This window comes from Orycteropus afer, unplaced genomic scaffold (genome assembly GCF_000298275.1).
Source record: "Orycteropus afer afer isolate SDZICR_OR568_19922 unplaced genomic scaffold, OryAfe1.0 scaffold00038, whole genome shotgun sequence".
Lineage (NCBI taxonomy): Eukaryota > Metazoa > Chordata > Mammalia > Tubulidentata > Orycteropodidae > Orycteropus > Orycteropus afer.
This window is the reverse complement of record NW_006921625.1, coordinates 12,084,289-12,104,715: the sequence shown is the minus strand read 5'-3', so window position 1 is coordinate 12,104,715 and position 20,427 is coordinate 12,084,289. Positions and strand designations below refer to the sequence as shown.

At 40.0% G+C, this 20,427-nt stretch overlaps 1 protein-coding gene across 1 annotated transcript in view; it reads left to right on the top strand.

Annotated features, from left to right (window-relative positions):
* Positions 1–20,427, top strand: part of WDR11 (WD repeat domain 11) — a 65,836-nt gene that overhangs the window by 9,067 nt on the left and 36,342 nt on the right. Inside the window, exons 4-11 of the mRNA XM_007936830.2 lie at positions 231–404; positions 3,957–4,143; positions 6,426–6,591; positions 7,291–7,405; positions 8,465–8,660; positions 8,931–9,034; positions 16,901–17,077; positions 20,068–20,152. Coding sequence (XP_007935021.2) covers positions 231–404; positions 3,957–4,143; positions 6,426–6,591; positions 7,291–7,405; positions 8,465–8,660; positions 8,931–9,034; positions 16,901–17,077; positions 20,068–20,152 — 1,204 coding nt within the window. The remainder of the gene's footprint in view (positions 1–230; positions 405–3,956; positions 4,144–6,425; positions 6,592–7,290; positions 7,406–8,464; positions 8,661–8,930; positions 9,035–16,900; positions 17,078–20,067; positions 20,153–20,427) is intronic.

Sequence of the window (20,427 nt, the reverse complement as noted above, 5' to 3'; positions counted from 1 at the left end):
GCTAACCAGAAGGCTGGCAGTTCAAACCCACGAGCCACTCCTCGGAACTAAGGTTGGGCAGTCTACTTCTGTAGTGAAACCGCCTTGGAAACCCAAGGAGGGATCACTATGAGTTGGGTCCAACCCGAGGGCACACAGCAACAACAACAACCAATATTAAGGACAAGTTAGCCAGTGCTTTCTGAAGTGGGTGGTTCCTGAACTTCACCTTATTTGCTTGGCATTTGCAGATGTCCAGTGGTTGTGGAACCAAGATGCTTCCCGGGATTTACTTCTCGCTATCCACCCTCCAAATTACATTGTGCTGTGGAACGCAGACACTGGCACCAAACTTTGGAAGAAGAGCTATGCTGATAACATTCTTTCTTTTTCTTTTGACCCTTTTGATCCCTCGCACGTAACATGTGAGTAGTATTTGCTGGTGTAAAATAAGGAAGGCATTTGTAATATAGTTAATGTTGTATACATAAGACATATGTACACGCATGACATACTTATGTTAAAACGGCTGAGCAAAATGGAGAAGCACATGTAGTCTGTGTATCCATTGCTCCTGATACAGATACTAAATCTCACCCCCCTCTTTTCTGTAAGAGTTTTCATTGAAATTGAAGTCAGCAAGCCTCGCTTTCACTGTATTGAATTTGTTAATAGAATTAGGCTAGTCAGGGATAGAGGGTTGCTGTGGTACTGTAATTCGGACATGATCAAATATGTTTTTCTTGGAACACTCAAAGGACTTGAGTTCCTTAATGAAAGAGTTTTAGTCTATGTCCAAACTAAGTTCTTTCTTTTTAAAAGAATTATTCTAATTTATACCATTAGTTGTGTACCATAAACAGATGCGTGTAAGGAACAGAATAAGCCCAAGGGAATTTTTCCTTGTAGACGTTATTTTTGCCAGTATGCTTTTGGTATTTTACTGAGCTGATCTAAAAATTAGAAAATATTTCTGTGGCTAATTTAATTAGAACCGTCTTTATTCGGTCACCCAGCAGATGTTCTTGAGCGCTTACTGTGTGTCAGGCATTGCTCCGGGATCCTGCAGTCTGTCAGTGAACCAGGGGAAGCACTCCTGCCTTCGCAGAGTTCCAGTCATAAAGCAGAATGATGTGCATCGCTCAGTGTAGTGCTGTCTTGCTTGAATATTTTTGTTAGACTTAGCAAGCCCTTGTTGTACTCTTACTCTTCCTCCCCAATTATAAATGTAAAAAGATGCTCTTTACACGTTCTGCGATTTAATCTGATGCTTAAGAAGAAAAAGGAAATGTATCTAGACTTAGTAGCTTGTAATAATCATAAAAAATTTAATATCACAAATCAAATATTTGAACATAGCTGATAGTGATACAGTTGGCACCTAGCCTTAACTGTATCACCATTAGCTAAGTTCAAATATTTGATGATTTAGCCAGGAGCTGACTGAGGAATAGACCAATTGCTCATAAGCAAGTTCAAGTTGAAGCTGAAGAAAATTAAAACAAGTCCACAAGAACCAAAATACAACCTTGATTATATCCCACCTGCATTTAGATACTATTCTGAAGAATATATTTGATGCATTGAACATCAATGACCAAATACCAGATGAGTTGCAGGATGACATTAAGAACATCATGAATGAAGACAACAGAAGGTCATTAAAGACAGGAAAGGAAGAAAAGACCAAAATGGATGCCAGAAGAGACTCTGAAACCTGCTCTTGAACAGAGTGTAGCTAAAGTGAATGAAATAAAGGAGCTGAAGAGATATTTCAAAGGGTGGCTCGAAAATCAAAGTAAAATACTATAATGAAATGTGCAAAGACCTAGAATTAGAAAACCATAAGGGAAGAACATGCTTGGCATTTCTCAAGCTTAAAGAACTGAAGAAAAAATTCAAGCCAGAGTTGCAATGTTAAAAGATTGTATGGGCAAAATATTGAATGATACAGGAAGCATCAACAGAAGATGGAGGGAACACAGAGTCCCTGTACCACAAAGAATTGGCCGATTGTCAACCATTTCCAGAGGTAGCATATGATGTAGAACCAGTGGTACTGAAGGAAGAAGTCGAAGCTGCACTGAAAGAATTGGTGAAAAACAAAGCCCCAAATGGATGGAATACCCATTGAGATGTTTCAACAAATGGATGTAACACTGGAGGCACTCACTTGTTTATGCCAAGAAATTTGAAAAACAGCTATCTGGCCAGTTCATTGGAAGAGATCCATATCTGTGCCCATTCCAAGAAAGATGATCCAACAGAATGAGTAATGTTAGATGGATCTTGATTGAAAGTGAAGAATACCAGAAAGATATTTACCTGTGTTTTGACTATGTTGATCGTAACAAATTATGTTGTTTGTTGTTACTTGCTGTCGAGTCGGCCTCGACTCATAGCGACCCCTCCTTGGGTTTCCGAGGCAGTATCACTACGGAAGTAGGATTGCCCAACCTTCCTTCCGAGGAGTAGCTGGTGGGTTTGAACCGCCAGCCTTCTGGTTAGCAGTCAAGTGCCTTAGGCACTATGCTACCTAGACCCCTAACAAATTGTGGAAGATTGCAAAGAATGGGAATTCCAGAACACTTAATTGTGCTCATGAGGAACCTGTACAGAGACCAAGAGGCAGTTGATTGGACAGAGCAAGAGGATACTGCATGGTTTTAAAATCAGGGAGGGTGTGTGTCCAGGTTGTATCTTTCACCATGTTTGTTCAATCTGAATGCTAAGCACATAATCCAAGAAACTGTATATAAAGAAGAACATGGCATCAGAATTGGAGGAATACTCATTAACACCCTGTGATGTGCAGATGACACAACCTGGCATGCTGAAAGTGATTATGAGCTGAAGGCTTAATAATCAAAAACTATAGCCTTTGGTATGGATTACACTTCAGTACAAAACACAAATCCTCACAACTAGACCAATAAGCAACAGTGTGAGAAGTGGAGAAAAGATTGAAGTTGTCAGGGATTTCATTTTATTTGGATCCACAATGAACAACCATGGAAGCAGCTTTCAAGAAATGAGATGATGTTCTGCATCTGGCAAATCTGCTGTAAAAGACCTTTTTAATGTGTTAAAGAGCAAAGATGCCGGTTTGAAGACTAAGGTGCACCTGACCCAAACCATGGTATATTCAGTTGCCTCATATCCATGTGAAAGCTGGACAATGTGTGAAGACGACTGAAGAAGAATTGATGCATTTGAATTGTGAAATACCATGGACTGCCAACGAATGAACTAGTCTCTCTGGAAAAAAGTACAGCTGTAATGCTTCTTAGAAGCGAGAATGACTGAATTTTGCCTCCCATACTTTGGTCATGTTGTCAGAAGGGACCAGTCTTTGGGGAAGGATATCATGCTTCATAGAGTTAGAGAAAAAGAGGAAGAACCTCAGTGAGATGGATTGACACAGCTATGATAAGCTCAAGCATAGCGAGGGTTGTGAGGATGGTGCAGGACTAGACATTGTTCTTGTACATAGGGTTTTGGTACATAGGTTCTTGTACATAGAGTCACTGTGAGTCAGAACCAACTCGGGACCTTTACAACAGCAATGGTTATATGCATAGCAACTTACATACAGGCCTTTTTTCCTCTGTAATTTTTTGTTCTGAAAAGTCATTGAAAAGAGAAGTTGTGGGATGCAGTGAGGAGATTTTTAATGAAAGTGCATGCACTGAATGTATTTGGAAGAACAAACATTTGCTCGTTTTGCCAATAACCTTCTGGTATCTTTTTAATATAAAGCAGTCACTTAGAATGCTGAGCTTGGAGGCCTCTGCTGAATTGCAATGGACCACCTGTTTCTGTTAACTTGGAGAACATCCCACCGTGCTTGCCCTGCAGAGCACTGCCAGTTCTATATTAAAATGATCAATTACCTTGCTCTCAAAAACTGTATTGGAGTAAAACTCTGTGCTAAACTTGATTAAACTTTAATCAGAGTTTTGTTTCTCTTAACACAGTGCTCACCAGCGAGGGTATTATATTCATATCTGACTTCTCTCCATCCAAGCCTCCCTCCGGCCCTGGGAAGAAAGTGTACATATCCAGCCCACACTCCAGCCCTGCTCACAGCAAGCTGGCTGCAGCCACGGGTGCCAAAAAGGCACTTAATAAAGTGAAAATTTTAATCACTCAGGAGAAACCGAGGTAAGTTTTAAGTGTAAAATTGGTGGCGGCATCCCTCTGCTTACCAGGTGGGATAGTCCTGTCCTTAGAATGAATTAAGATGGGCTTCTTCATCTTACCCTTCCTGGTTTGTGATTTTGGACTGATGAAAGGAAAAATTTGTTTTCGTCTCCTGTGAAGAGGAGCTTCAGTGTTTCACGTGGTTTCTGTTTCCATTGGTTGTGCAGAACTGCCCCCACTGATTTTACAGAGTAAAAGTGGACTTCTCATGTCTATTTCTGATCATATGAAATGAAGATTGCAATGATGAGGTTATGGGATGTGCTCACATTGTGAGGCTACAGCTGGATCTTCATTTCAGATGCATGTTCCTGACTTGGATGCAATGTGGTCTCATTGGCCAGTCAGATCCGGGGGTGTTTCTTATGCAGGTGAAGATGTTTCCCATCCTGGTTAAGGGCCGGGGTTCTGGGGAAGCCTTAGCTGTGTGACTCTGAGAAATGTCGTTAACCTTGCTCAGACTTCTCTCTTCATGTCTTTAAAATAGAGTTTTAAGGCATTTCATAGGGTGCTATAAGGATTGCTACATATAAAAAGTACTAAAAATAGTGGCTGGTCTTTAGCATTTACTTAGTAAATGCTGGCTATTATTTATTTAAGAAAATTGCTGCTGAAAAAAATTTTATTATAAGTGATTAATTGTGTGCCTCAGAAGTAGATTTCTGCCTTTTACCTAGAACAATGGTTGTTTCTGTATTTTTATTGTTCTGACAGTTTTTTTGGCCTTTGTTTTTAAATAGTTTTTATTTTTAATGTATATTATGGGAGCTGTGGTGGCATTGTGCCTAAGGCATTTGACTGCTAACCAGAAAGCTGGTAGTTCAAACCTACCAGCCACTCCTTGGAAGGCAGATTGAGCAATCTACTTCCATAGAGGTATACATTTTGTGTATGACTATCTAAAAACTGGTGAAAGTAGTAATTGTTTTACAAATGCATTCAGAATTTGTTTGTAAATATAATTTTATATATTAAATCATAGACTGGTTAAAAACGCTAATTTATTCCCTACCCTATTCCAAAATGATTTACTCTTACTCCTTAAATATTTTAAGAGAACATTCTAAATAATTTTCATTGATTTTCTATTATAAATAAATAATTATTTTGCAGTGTAGTTTTGTAAGTTGTAATTCATATATGCCCTATTTTCTCTCATGAATCATATATACATCTTCAGTATTTAGAAAATAAATTATCCTTTCAAGTAGAACTGCTCTGGCTGACTTCACATACCTTATTTAATGTAATCTTACCACAGCCCCGAGTGGTAGTACTGTTCCCATTTTCCAGATGAGGAAACTGAGTGTGTTACTCAGGTTCCCCCGACTAGGAAGTAGCAGGGCCAGCATTTTAATGCAGTCCAAGTCCTTCTCTTTCACAGCCTCTAAATTTATTTTTAAATTTAAAATCTGTTTAATAAATTTATTATATGTAAAGAAAATAGTGCATATTATTATGTCTGTTCCTGTAGCTATTGAATATAAAATGACTGTGGTTGATAAAAGTATTGATCACAAATTACAAAATGATTTTCTGATTCCTTGAGTCTTTTACGATCCTCGTGTAGTTGCATCTAAGGAAAATACTTTGATATCACTGAATAAATACTGTTTGTTTTATAAAAGATTTTATCACAGCTTCAAAGTGAATGAAGGAAGAGTTGAAGAACCTTTTAGATTCATGGACCAGAGGCTGTGTAGTGTGCCCTTGTCATTTGTAGTTGAGAAAACTACACTTAGAAGGAGGGCAGGTGACTGGCTCCAGGCCATACTGATAGGTAGCGTCGTTGACTTGTAGCCTAGTGGCCCAAATATCCTGAATATTTTGTTTTAATCCTGAGTCTTGACTTTCGCAGTCTAGCAGTCTGTCTACTATTTTTACTTGCAAACTAAAAATAAAATAAAACTATCACCTTCTGAATGGCAGTGTAGTCCTTCTTACTTACCGTCTCAGATCACAGACGTATTCTTCTTTCTTCTTTACTTTAAATTTTCAGAAATCTACAACACTGAAGTCTACACCCAGTTTCTACAGTACTTTCATCACAGTTTGGATTTTGGCAGGTAGTAGAGGTCTAAGTTTTGGATGCTAGCCCATGTTGGCCATTTCAGAAAGTAGTTGTACTTTCTCATTGACAATTTTTATATGAAAAGTACAAAATTAAATGCTCTATTAGCTTTTTCCAATGTGAGTGATGTTGATTCCTTTCACAATGTCTGAAGTAAGTGTTTACTCTTTAGCGCTGAATTCGTAACTCTCAACGACTGCCTTCAGTTGGCATATCTGCCTTCCAAGAGGAATCACATGCTGCTTCTGTACCCTCGAGAGATTTTAATCCTGGACCTTGAGGTGAATCAGACAGTGGGTGTTATCGCCATAGAGCGAACAGGAGTTCCATTTCTACAGGTACCTGCAGTTCGTGAGTTACGTGTGCCGAAGTTGGTGATGATTGAGTTCTTAGAGAGAGGCCATCTTGCCAAGTCCTTAGTGCTGTTTTCTGTTCTCTCCAGTATTGTTTTATATTCCTTATTATTCTGTGCTTTTCATCGGGGTGGTTTGCCTAAAAACTTCTTCTGACTGATCTGGAGGAACTTACCAAGCTCTTTAGGTTACATCACTAATGGGCAAAGTTTTTGGATTACATATAACTTTTAAAATGTTCATTTAAACCCACACCCATGGTTTCCAGCCAAACAAAAGACAGGCATAGGAGTTAAACATTTACCTGAGGTAGATACACTCCTTGGAGAGAACAATCATGGGAGAAGGAAGGGCTGTTTATGCACAGGGAGACAGCTTAGGGGGCAGGGGTGCATGGAGGGATGGACAGGGAAGAGGTGACTATTGGGAGGACGTGGGAGGGGAGCTGTTGCATTGTGGTGAATTGTGGTCAATGTCATGAGACAATGCGTGTGAACTGCTGTATGGAAAGTGAATTTGCTCTGTAAATTTTCACCCAGTTCACAAATAAAAATAAAAAGATGTTCATTTAGTGTTGTGCGAATTTTTGATTTTGTCTGTTTTGCTCATGTTCTCTAAATCACACTCTAGATACTCTATTAATTGATTAAGTTCTCAGAAATAAATGCATCCTCTCTTTGGAAGGTGATACCCTGCTTTCAGCGTGATGGTTTATTTTGCCTGCATGAAAATGGTTGTATTACTTTACGTGTTCGCAGATCTTATAATAGTATTGTCAGCGCTTCAAATGAGGAGCCAGGTGAGTTCGTAGTATTATTAATTACATTTTTCTGTGGGATTATTTTATAAAGCCCCATGTGCCAGCCAGTCCAGTTAATGATTACCTTAAAAATGGTTTCAAGAAAAGCCTTAAAAAAAGTACAAGGCCATGGCTTCTTGATTTCTTGGTCTTCTAACAATGCACTTGTTACATGCACAAAGAAAAGACTGTTTTGAATTCCTCTGGGCCTGTGTCCATGGGTCAAGGGGCTGTTATGTTTTTGCAAATTACTCTTCAGAGCAAATTGACCTAGCATTTCTTTATTATTACACCCCCTGGGCTTTCCCTCTGCTGTAGGGATTTCCGTTGTAAAGTAAGTTAAAAAGTCTCCAGGGTGTCCTGTTAGCAGTTACTGTCTTATCCTGAAGGATAGAAGGATTTTATGAAATGAGGTGTTATGTAAGGGTAGCAGGGATTTTCACATCTTTTGTGAAGGACAGTTATTTTCAGGTGTATCACAGACTGCTACAATGTGTTGGTCTACAATATGATGTTCTTTATTTAGTCATGTATCACTCTTGATCCTTTTGCAAAGCTTTTTTTTTTGTTTCAATTTAAAAATATTCAAAACAAACTCTCTTGATCATGATTGTCACTTGGGAGATGAAACTCAGTGTGTACAGTTGTTAAGTGAATTATCTTTATATTCTGACACCAAATACACCCACTGCCCTTGAGTTGATTCTGACTCAAAGTGACCCTATAGGACCGAGCAGAACTGCCCCATAGGATTTCTAAAGCTGTACATCTTTATAGAAGTAGACTGCCTCATCTTTCACCCATGGAGTGACTTAGTGGGTTTGAACCACTGACCTTTTGGTTAGCAGCTAGATGCTTTAACCACAGCATCACCAGAGCTCCTATTATATTCTGAAGAAATTAGTAGTAACTAAAAAGTGAAGCCACTCTTGACAGATTTGGCATTAGTAAAGGAATGATTTATTTTTTTAATTAAGGTTTAATTTAAATTGAAACTCATAGTAGTGATACTGATGGGGTCACTTTCTGATACTGGAAAGAAAACAATTTTATGTTAAGATCCAGATCCCGTTCAGGAGCTGACCTATGACTTACGCAGCCAGTGCGATGCCATCAGGGTGACAAAGACAGTTCGTCCGTTTAGTATGGTGTGCTGTCCTGTCAACGAGAACACGGCTGCCCTCATAGTGAGTGACGGAAGGGTCATGATATGGGAGCTGAAGTCTGCTGTCTGTAATCGTGGTTCCCGGAACAGGTAAGGGAACCAACAGAATCTCTTGTATTTCTTTTCCCTCCTTTTTATACTTAACCAAAAGCATATAAAAATAATAAGGACTTTTGTCTATTAAAACATTTTTAAAGTGATAATTAAGCTTTAGAGTATTACAGAATTATGTAGTCTTTTACCTTTGGGTAATATTACTATATAGGTAGGATGCCATGATCTGGATTTGATGGTTTGAGGTACCAGCCTGTAATGCATGTTTTAAATGTGTAAAATTATCTAATCGTCATGTCTTTGCAGTAGTTCTGGAGTGTCACCTTTATATTCCCCTGTGTCCTTCTGTGGGATCCCTGTCGGAGTGCTACACAGCAAGCCCCCAGACCTCTCCTTGGATAACATGATTGGTAAGCGTGTTTTCCCTCTGACTTTCATGTTAGGTGTGCTTTTTGAAGGGCAACATTAATGGAGTCTTTGCTTTGCAGTTACTATAAAGTCAAAGCGATACTTGAGAAAACGAAAATGTAAAACCATTCTTTCCTAAATAAATCAGAGGAGTATAAAATAATTAAGTATAGAAGTGCTTCAGGCAGCATAGATTGGCATTATAGTTGTTGGAATTAAAAACGTTCAATTATGAGAAACTCTGTGATCTGAAAGACAGAGAGGAAATGGGCATCTGGATCCTTGTAAGCCGTATTCCTTCTAAGCAGTGTTCCTTCTAAGCTGTACCGTACCCTCCTGGGCTGCCACACCTGCTGCCCCTTGCTCAGAATTGAATATGCTTGTCTTCTCTCTTCTCTCTGCTATTTGTAATTCAAAATGCAGCTCACACATGTTGCTTTCTTCAATCTCTCAAGACTGTTTTAGGTGTTCCTTTTTGGTCCCTAATAGTTGTCAACTGTGATACCGTATTTATTGTACCATACAATATTGTACCGTATCGTAGTTGTGGTTTACTTGTCCACACGAGAAGCTCTGGTGGCGTAGTGCCTAAGGCATTTGACTGCTAACCAGAAGGCTGGCAGTTCAAACCCACCAGCCACTCCTCAGAAGAAAAATTGGGCAATCTACTTCTGTAGAGATGCCACCTCGGAAACCCCAGGGAGGGGTCGCTATGAATCGAATCCGACTTGACAGCGGTGAGTTTAGTTTTTTTTTTTTTTTTTTTTTTCTGTACGAGGGTGTGGACAGAGTTTTATTCAATTTTGCATCCCTCAGCATTCAGCGCAGGGTCTAACACATTCTGAATGTTCAATACATATTTTTTGAAGGAATACAGTAGCAGCAATATTAGAAAAATTATGTTTACCTTTTTGTATATAAATTTCCTTATTTTCATGTTCAGAGTTCTTTCAGCAAATGATAATTTGCAAATAAAATCCTGTTTTAAACTTCTTCTTGTACTGTGGTGGCTTGCTTGTTGCTATGATGCCAGAAGCTATGCCACTGGTGTTTCAAATACCAGCAGAGTCAGCCGTGGTGGACAGGTTTCAGCAGCGCTTCCAGACTAAGACAGACTGGAGAGAAGGATGGGGCCAGGTCCTCTTCTGAAAGAATTTTCCACTAAGAACCTTGTGAATAGCAGGGAAACATTGTCTGACATAGTGCCAGAAGATGAGCCCCTCATGTCAGAAGACTCTCAAAATATGACTGGGGAAGAGCTGCCTCCTCAAAGTAGAGGTGACCTTAATGATGTAGGTGGAGTAAAGCTTTCTGGACCTTCAATTGCTGATGTGGCATGACTCAAAATGAGAAGAAACAGCTGCAGACATCCCATTAATAATCAGAACATGGAATGTAGGAAGTATTGAACTAGGAAAATTGGAAGTTACAAAAAATGAAATGGAACACATACAAATTAATATCCTAGGCATTAGTGAGCTGAAATGGACTGGTTTTGGCCATTTTGAATCAGATCATTGTATCACCTACAGTGCCAGGAATGACGATTTAAAGAGGAATGGTGTTGCCTTCATCATTCAAAAGGAACATTTCAGGATCTCTCCTGAAGTCCAGTACTGTCAGTGATAGGATAATATCCATAGGCCTACGAGGAAGACCAGTTAATACAACTCATATTCAAATTTATACACAAATCATTAAAGCCAAAGATGAAGAAATGATGATTTTTACCAACTTCTGCAGTCTGAAATTGACCAAACCTGCAGTCAAGATTTATTGATAATTACTGGTGATTGGAATGCAAAAGTTGGAAACGAAGAAGCATTGGTAGTTGGAAAATACAGCCTTGGTGATAGAAATGATGCCAAAGATCACATGATAGAATTTTATGAGAACAATGACTTATTTATTGCAAATACCTTTTCTCAACAACATAAATGGTGACTATATACACGGACCTTGCCTTATGGAATACACAGGAATCAAATTGACTACATCTGTGGAAAGAGACAGCAGAGAAGCTCAGTATCATCAGTCAGAACAAGCCCAGGGACTGGCTGTGGAACAGACCATCAATTGCTTGTGTACAAGTTTATGCAGAAGTAGAAGAAACTTAAAACAAGTCCACAAGAACTAAAATACGACCTTGAATATATCCCACCCGAATTTAGAGATCATCAGAGGAAGAGATTTGACATATTGAACACCAGTGACCAAAAACCAGACGAGTTGTGGGATGACATCAAGAATACCATACGTGAAAAAAGCAGAAGGTCATTAAAAAGACAGGAAAGGAAAAGAAGACCAAAATGGATGTCAGAAGAGACCCTGAATCTTGCTCTTGAATGGAGAGTTGCTAAAGTGAATGGAAGAAATGGTGAAGTGAAAGAGCTGAACAGAAGATTTCAGAGAGCAGCTTGAGAAGACAAAGTATTATAATGAGATGTGCAAAGACCTGGAGTTAGAAAAATCAGAAGGGAAGAACATGTTCAGTATTTCTCCAGCTGAAGGAACTGAAGAAGAAATTCAAGCCTCAAGTTGCAGTATCGAAATAAAGAGCTCTGGTAGCATGGTGCCTAAGGCACTTGACTGCTAACCAGAAGGCTGGCGGTTCAAACCCACCAGCCACTCCTCGGAAGGAAGATGGGGCAATCTACTTCCATAGTGACACCACCTCAGAAACCCAAGGAGGGGTCGCTATGAGTCGGGTCCAACTCGATGGCACATAACAACAACAACAATGTGGGCAAAATATTGAATCATGCAGAAAGCATCAAAAGAAGATGGAAGGAATACACAGAGTCACTGTACCAAGAAGAATTGGTTGATGCTCAGCCATTTCTGGAGTTAGCACGTGATCAAAAAGTGGTGGTATCAGGACTTCTTTCAACTGTAGCTGCACTGAAGGAATTGGCTAAAAACAAGGCGCCAGGAATTGACAGAATGCCCATTGAGGTGTTTCAACAAATGGATGCAGCACTGGAGGCGCTCACGCATTTAATTTGGAAGACAGCTACTTGGCCATCTGACTGGAAGAGAGCCATATTTGTGCCCATCCCAAGGAAAACTCATCCAGCAGAATGCAAAAATTATCGAACAATATCATTCGCAAGTACAGTTTTGCTGAAGATGATTCCAAAACAATTGTAGTAGTACATTGACAGAACTGCCAGAAATTCAGTCCGAATTCTGAAGAGAATGTGGAATAAGGAATATTGTTGCTGATGTCAGATGGATCTTGGCTGAAAGCAGAGAATACCAGAAAGGTGTTTACCTGTGTTGTATTGACTATGAAAAGGCATTTAACTGTGTGGGTCATAGGGTCATAAATTATGGACGATATTGTGAAGAACGGGATTCCACAACACTTAGTTGTGCTCATAAGGAACCTGTACATAGACCAAGAGGCAGTAGTTTGGAAAAGAGTGAGGGGCCACTGCCTGGTTTAAAGCAGGAATGTTGTGGTCAAGGTTCTATGCTTTCACTATACTTAGTCAATCTGTGTACTTAGCAAATCGTCTGAGAAGCTGGACAATATGAAGGATGGGATTGGATTGGAGGAAGACTCAGTAACAACCTGCTATATGCAGGTGACATAACCTAGCTTGCTGAAAGTGTAAAAGACTTGAAGCACTTATTGATGAAGATCAAAGACTATACTCCTTCAGTATGGATTATACCTCAACATAAAGAAAACAGAAATCCTCCCAATTTGACCAATAAGCAACATCCTGATAAATAGAGAAAAGATTGTAGTTGTCAAGGATTTCATTTTACTTGGATTCACAATCAGCATGCGTGGAAATAGCAGTCAAGAAATCAAATGATGTATATTGCATTGAGCAAATACGTTGTAAAAGACCTCTTTAAAGTGTCTGAGAGCAAAGATGTCACTTTGGAGACTTAAGGTGGGACTGACTGAAGACATGGTATTTTCAGTAGCCTTATGTGCGTGTGAGAGGAGGACAAGGGATGAGGAAGGCTGCAGAAGGATTCACGCATTTGAATTGTGTCGGCAAAGAATATTGAGTGTATCACGGGCTGCTAGAAGCATGAACAAATTTGTCTTAGAGGAAGTGCGGCCGGAATGCTCCTTAGAAGTAGGAATGACTGGACTTCAACTCTTGTACTCTGGTCATGTGTCAGAATGGACCAGTGTCTGGAGAGGACATCACGCTTGGTATAGTAGAAGGTCAGCAAAAGGGGACACCCTCAGCGAGATGGACTGACGTCACCTTGGTTGCAGCACTGGGCTCAAGCGTGGCACCAGTTGGGAGGATGGCACCGGACCAGGCAGTGTCCGTTCTGTTGTGCGGGGTGTTGCTGTAAGAACGGACTCAGTGGCAGCTAACAGCAACAACAATATATTAAAGGAAGAGTGAGGATTTGTGAAGTCACTTATGCAAGTGGAAATTGTAACACTGAGATAAGTAAATATACCAAGAAATTCTTACTGAAATTATGGTTCATTGTGGCTTATAAGGGATTTTTCTATCATTATGTATTCTTTCATAATGTAATTGAAAGTGGGTTTTTTTTAAGTAGGTTTTTGTTAAGTGCTATATAGATAATATATTTTGTTGTTGTTGTTTGCCGTCGAGTTGGCCCCGACTCATAGCGACCCCTCCTTGGGTTTCCGAGGCAGTGTCACTACAGAAGTAGGATTGCCCAACCTTCCTTCCGAGGAGTGGCTGGTGGGTTTGAACCGCCAGCCTTCTGGTGAGCAGTCAAGTGCCTTAGGCACTATGCTACCAGAGCTCCTTAGATAATATATTAGGAAATGCATTAATCATCTGAATCAGAGTTGACATTTATTGAGTGCTTAATACTATGTTAAGTGCTAGGCCAAATCCTTGCTATGTCTTACTTCACCATAATCTTGCGAATTAGGTAATATTTTAGGCTGGGTTCTCTGGAGAAGAATAACCAGTGAAGCTTTTATATATGTACATGTGTGTGTATGTAAATGTAACTCAAGGAAATGGCTCACACGGTTGTAGGGGCTGACAAACTCAAGATTGGCAGGCAGTGTAGCTGATTGCTGGCTGCTGAGGCTGACAAATCCAAGGTCGGCAGGTAAAACAGCAGATTGTTGGCTCTTGGGCTACAAAAGCAGCAGTCCTAAGGTTGGCAGGCAACACGGCAGGCATTCAAGTCCAGCAACTGGAGAAGATGATGGGCCAAATGCAGGACCTTTCCCAAAGCTTTTCCATATGTACTGGAAGCAGGTCACACCCCGAAGGCAACTCCCCTTCAGCTAATTAGCTGCTCACAGCAATTTCCACTGCGGAGATAATTACACCACATCCAGTCTCATGGGGAGCCATTCAGAATCACGGCCCAGCCAAGTTGACACACAACCTTAGCTAGCACTGGTAATATTGTCTCTATTTTATAGATGTGGAAACTGAGGCCCAGAGAGATTAAATACCATCTCCCAAGTCACACCACCAGTAAAGTGGAAAGGCCCAAATGCAAACCATGCCATCCTGGCTCTGGAGCCCGGGCTCTTCAGCCAGGAAATTGCTTCCAATCCTAGCTGCTTCACTGTCGTCTTCGGCAAGATTCTGACCTCTCCAGGGCTCGGCGTTCTCATGATTCTTGCCAGTCATGAAATCCTTTTACTCCATGACACTACCTTGTACACTTAAAGTTCTTACTAGCCATCCTCCAGATGGAAATCCATTTGTGAAAATTCAGACTCTTACTAGTTTTGTAAAATTCAATCTGTCGCTAACACAATTTTCTGAATTAATTGACCTAGTCTATACTTAATATAAAATGTGAAAGTGAAAAGAATTATAAACACACCTGCAGAACTAATCATTAATATGAAGCCCATAAGAGGGTGAAATTGTGTGCAGTTTAGGTATCTAAGTGATGTAAATTACCTTATTTGAGAGACAAAATGGAGATTGTCGAGCAGTTTTTGAGAATGTAGTTGATTTAAGAGTATGAAATAAATAAAGCTTGGATAATTTTAATTTAACTTTTAGTTTGAAATCTAACATGTGCTTATGATAATTGAAAAAATTTCATTAAATATGGAGGCCTGGTTTCTGTTCACTGGGTCAGGGCTGCTGCTGTTTAAGGCCTGGTGTGTCCTACCTTGTGAGTTGCCTTTTATGGAAGATGCTTGATGGAACATGAGGGCACTCAAGTCTAAGCTAATAGGGTTGGTTGGTATACATGGAACCTACCTGTTAAACTTCTCATTCCTTTAGATCCCATTTTTGGTACTAAAATGAGGTAGAAAGAATATTATCAATTGTATGGCAAATTTTAAGGGCCCATTTTAATTGGATTAAATTAGTGACTACTTTTTCTATATATCTTACATATTTAACAAAAAATTTTATTAAAACAACTTAATAGTCTCAAAAAGTTATGTTTATAATCCTATCATCCACTCTTAATGATTTACATTTTTCCTTTTTTACAGTATAAATATGTGTGTATGTATATGTTTGAGTATGTGTATGTATGTGTGTATATGTATATGTATGCATATGCATGTGTGTATGTGTATATGTGTGTGTCTGTGTGTATGTATATGTACATGTTTATGTGAGTATGTATGTATATGTGTGTATGTGCATGTATATGTGTGTATGTGTGCATATGCATTTGTGTGTATGTGTATGTGCATATGCATGTACGTGTGTATGTATATATGTGTGTATGTGTATTAATGTGTATGTGTGTATATGTATGAATATGTATGCATATGCATGTATGTACTTGTGTATGTGCATATCTATGCATGTGCATGTGCATGTGTGTGTCTATATGTGTATCTCTGTGCATATATGTATCTGTGTGCATATATGTATATGTGTGCATATGCATGTGTATATGTGTATGTATGTCTTTGCGCATATTCATGCATGTGTATGTTTATGTCTATGTGTATAGATGTGTATGTGTGTATGCATATATGTGTGTGTGCATATGCATGCATGTGTGTATGTATATATATGTATGTGTGTGCATATGTATATGTGTGTAGGTATGTATATGTGTGTATGTGTGCGCATATGTATACCTTTGTGTATGCCTATATGCATATATGCAAATGGATTCTTAGGTATTTGTGACAAGTTAATCTCAATATTCATAGTGGTTTATAGAAAGGCAGTTGGTACACCTTTTTTTGTTAACAGCCTTAATCTTGTTGTACCGTTCACTTTCATGTTGAGTGTGTTTTGTTGGAGCCATCTTTTAGTTTGAGACTTGATAATGTAGTTGTCAGTGTATTTGAAAATGATCCACTCAACTACGGACAGTGATAGTTACTATATTGTTTATTCATATTTATATATTTATTATTTTATATATATGTAAAATACTTAATTGTAGAGTTTAAATTTTGTAATGAGAGTAACCCATTCAGAAGCATTTGTATTAGAAACATAAGTGAGTTCTTGGAACCTCTTGTTTGTCATTACTTATTCTGCATGCAGTTTACACAGCGCATCAGTTAGAGAGGCGACCCTTTGCAAAGGCAGTGAGACGGAAATCTGTGGCATCAGCTCCACAGAGCTGCTGTCCAGCTCAGGGCCTCATGATTTGTTCGGCAGCTTTTTGTGGGTGCCCAACTGTCAAGTCTTTCTTGGAAGACATGCGTCCCTGCAGGGTAGACAGCAGTACTCTGGAGTAGGCTGTCCTTAGGGTTAGAAGATGTGACTGAAGTCCCAGTGCCACATACAGGGTCACTGTGGCCCAGGTAGCTAACAGCCCCTTGCATGCTACATTACACCGTTTTTCTAGACCTGGAAAGTGTTTCCTCTGAAAAGTTTCTTTAGCTTTTTAAGCTCAGCACATGTTATAATTAGACTACTGTATTTTTTGTTGTTGTTGTAAATCAGGACAAAGTGCCATTGTTGGAGAAGAACTTCCCAAAGGCTCAGTCTTGCAGGAGGTGCACCTGAGGTTCCTGCTCACAGGACTGCTGTCAGGACTGCCCCTACCGCCGTTTGCCGTCCGAATGTGTCCACCCTTGACCACAAAGAATATCCACATGTATCAGCCCCTGCTGGCTGTCGGTGAGTGGTAGCTCTCTTCTTGTCCCAGCTCTTCATGCCTGTTTCACACTTGGTAAGTCATTTAGGCTGGTTAGTTACTGAAACACCCAGTGATACCACAAGAGAAAGGCCTGGTGGTGCGTCTTCATAAAGATTACCACCAAGAAAACCTGTGGAGCTCAGTTCTACTCTAATACGTGGGGTCGCCATGACTCAGAGCCAGCTTGATGGCAGCAGGGGTGTGTGTATTTGACTAGGAGATCCTCTGTTCTCTTTGAGAACCACTGAGGAGGAGGAAGAGGGTAAGTAGAAAATACTATTCTTCAGCTGTCGTTTTTCTCTTTGTTTATTTTTTCTGACCTTTAATGCACCTGCCTTTTTACTTATTTTCAATCACAGTGATAGCTCATCCACCTGACACTGGAGGAGGAGAGTGTCCGTGACACTATCAATATTTCCATAGTTTTAGGACAGTCCCTGTGATGCTGAGCCCTAGACCTAGTCTTTCATGACCACCCCAGTCATTTCCTGTGCTTGTCACTGGGTACTGCTCTTTGCTAACTAGTGATGTAGTCACAGTTAATAGTTTTATAAGAGCAGTGTTTTTCATTTTCTAAGAATTTTGTCTTAAACGTTGATTAAAATGGCTACCATCTCTACAAACTTAGATTTGTCTTTGGGTGAAATGGTATGTTTATGTTATAGATAGAAAAATTTATCTGAGTTTTAACTTGCTGTCACATTAATCTCATAGCAAAGTGAAACCTAAGATTAAAACACATTCTCCAACATTTTTTAAAAAACAGTCTACTTGTTTGAACATTTGAAGTTGTTTTCTTAAGACGCTATGGGTTGACTTTGGCCATATGATTTATGATTCTTCTCTCTCTCTTGCTCTTTTTTTTTGATGAAAATGAAAACTTAACCACATTTATTTTGTGACCAATATGTCTCTGTTAGTTTTATGGTTGATTGTCAAGTACTAAAGGCTAATTTGGGTATTAAGATTTGGCAGTACTCTTATTTTTCTACTTTTTCCATTACTATCTTCTGAAAGTGATTTGAATTTTAAGGTTCAATGGTACTAGGGCCCAGATGAATGAAAATGTACATAAACATTCAAATTTTTTTTTTTAATATATATATATATATAAACTATTGCTTCACACCAAACCTTTTAGAGGCTTTAATTAGGATCTATCAATGTACAGTTTTCTTGGGGAGAATTACTCCTTGGCATAGAGAAACAATGAGAGCTTTGTCAAGGTCTGAGATACTCATCGTAGACTAAGCTGTCTTGCATTGGTGTGTGGTGGTGGTGGTGTTGGGTATGACTGCTTCCATTCTGGCTCAGAGTGACTCCAGGTAACAGTGGAACTGCCCCATAGGGTTTTCCAGCCTGGAATCTTCATGAGAGCAGATCAGCAGGTCTTCTTTCCCATGGAGCCTTCAGGTGGGTTTGAGCTGCCAGCCTTGTGGTTAGCAGCTGAGAACTTAGCCATTGTGCCACCAGAGCTCTGGTACATAGTGAATAGCAAATTGTGTATTCAGTTTATTGAACTGTGATAGCAAAGTAAAAGTAAAGAAGTCTCGGTTTGTTTTGCAGAGTCACTGGGGAAGAGAAGCAGTGTCCACCATGACCTTCTTGTCCCTGTGGTTCCCCTCGAGTTTTAGGGTGTAGTTTCAGCAGCCCTCAGACTCACACAGTGGGGTCATGGGATTATCCTAAAGATCTGTTAGTTGCAAAATTGTCGTAATTCTTTAGCTACTTTCTAAGTATGGAGTAGTAGTATGGAATAGAAGACAAACATAAGCAAGTGTAGTACTGTGTATTTCTGCCATGTTTCTGCCAAAGTCTTCTGGAGGCCTGTTCCATAAATATGCAAAAATTTGAATTTGCCTAGAATGCCCTTCCACTCTGTTGCTTTGTATGAGCCTATTAGTCCTTTTAAACGCGCACAGTGAGAAAGTGATGGTTCAAACAATTACACCAATCACTTTTCTGGCTTAACTTTTAAACACATCATAAAGGACTGAGGGTTTGCTTTCTCAAGTATGTCCAAGTCCCTTTGAGTTAAATGTTAGATATACTACCTGAGACCTTTAGACGTAGTACTACTTACAAACTCTACTTTCAGTGATAACAGAAATAGTGACAGGCAGCCAAGTGCTTACAGTGTGTTAGGTGCTGTCCTAAGTACTTTACATATATTTTCTAATTTAATTTCCAAAAGAGATTTTGTATTATTTGCATTTTAAAGAGATAGAGACAGGGATTTAGTTGGGCAAGTAATTGACCCAGGGGTATAAGGCAAAGCCAGGGCTTGAAACGAGGTTTCTTAACTGTAAAATCTGCAATTAACCACCATAGTGTATTATCTCTGTTTCGTTTATTTAATATAAGAAGACAAAACACAAAAGCCTTGTAAAGAAAAATCAGGAAATCAGATTAGTAAACCCTGCTGGGTGGCCTCTTGGGGCCAGACGGGCAGACATTCTGAATCTGAGACAGGACCAGCTCCCAGGTGTGGGAGGCCTTGGGAAGCCACTCTTCAGGTCTTCTGTGTGTCGACTTAGGATGTGAATCTTTCTGTGAAGACCTTTCCTGGAGTTAGGTGTGCTTGCAGGGCGCCTGAGGGAGCTCTGGAGGCATAGGAGGTGAGGCCTTCACCTGTTAACCAGAGTGTCAGCAGCTCAGGCTCCACCAGTGCTCTGCAGGAGGAAGACGAGGCAGTCTGCTTCCGGAAAGATTTACAGCCTTGGAAACCCAGTGGGCGTCGCTGTAAGCACAGTCGACTCAGTGGCAGTGGGTTTTATAGAGCACCTGAGATTAGGCCCATTTTTGGATCAAGGGAAGGTCAGAGAGATTTGCTTTCATTTTTTTAGCACGTAACTCAGATTCCTTTTTTAAAGATAACTATTAGAAAGTGACTAACATCTTGGGAAGAGTTTTTGTTGGCGCGCTCTGGAACCTCACTGAGTCGCTGCTCTCCTTGGCGTTGTTTTGACAGGCACAGGTAGTGGTTCTGTCCTGGTGTACCATCTCACCAGCGGGCTGCTGCACAAGGAACTCAGCGTCCACTCCTGTGAAGTCAGGTGAGTATGTCTCGTGACGGTGGTTCCCAGCAGACTTTCCCACACTGAATGTCCTGCAGCCGTGTCTGTTCCAGAGGTGTCCGATGCTTGCACTGAGAAGCTGGACAATGAATGTTCTAGTCTGACTATTGTTGTTGTTGTTATGTGCCATCAAGTCAGACTCGACTCATAGTGACCCCTGCTTGGGTTTCCGAGGCAGTATCACTATGGAAGTAGATTGCCCCATCTTCCTTCCGAGGAGTGGCTGGTGGGTTTGAACCGCCAGCCTTCTGGTT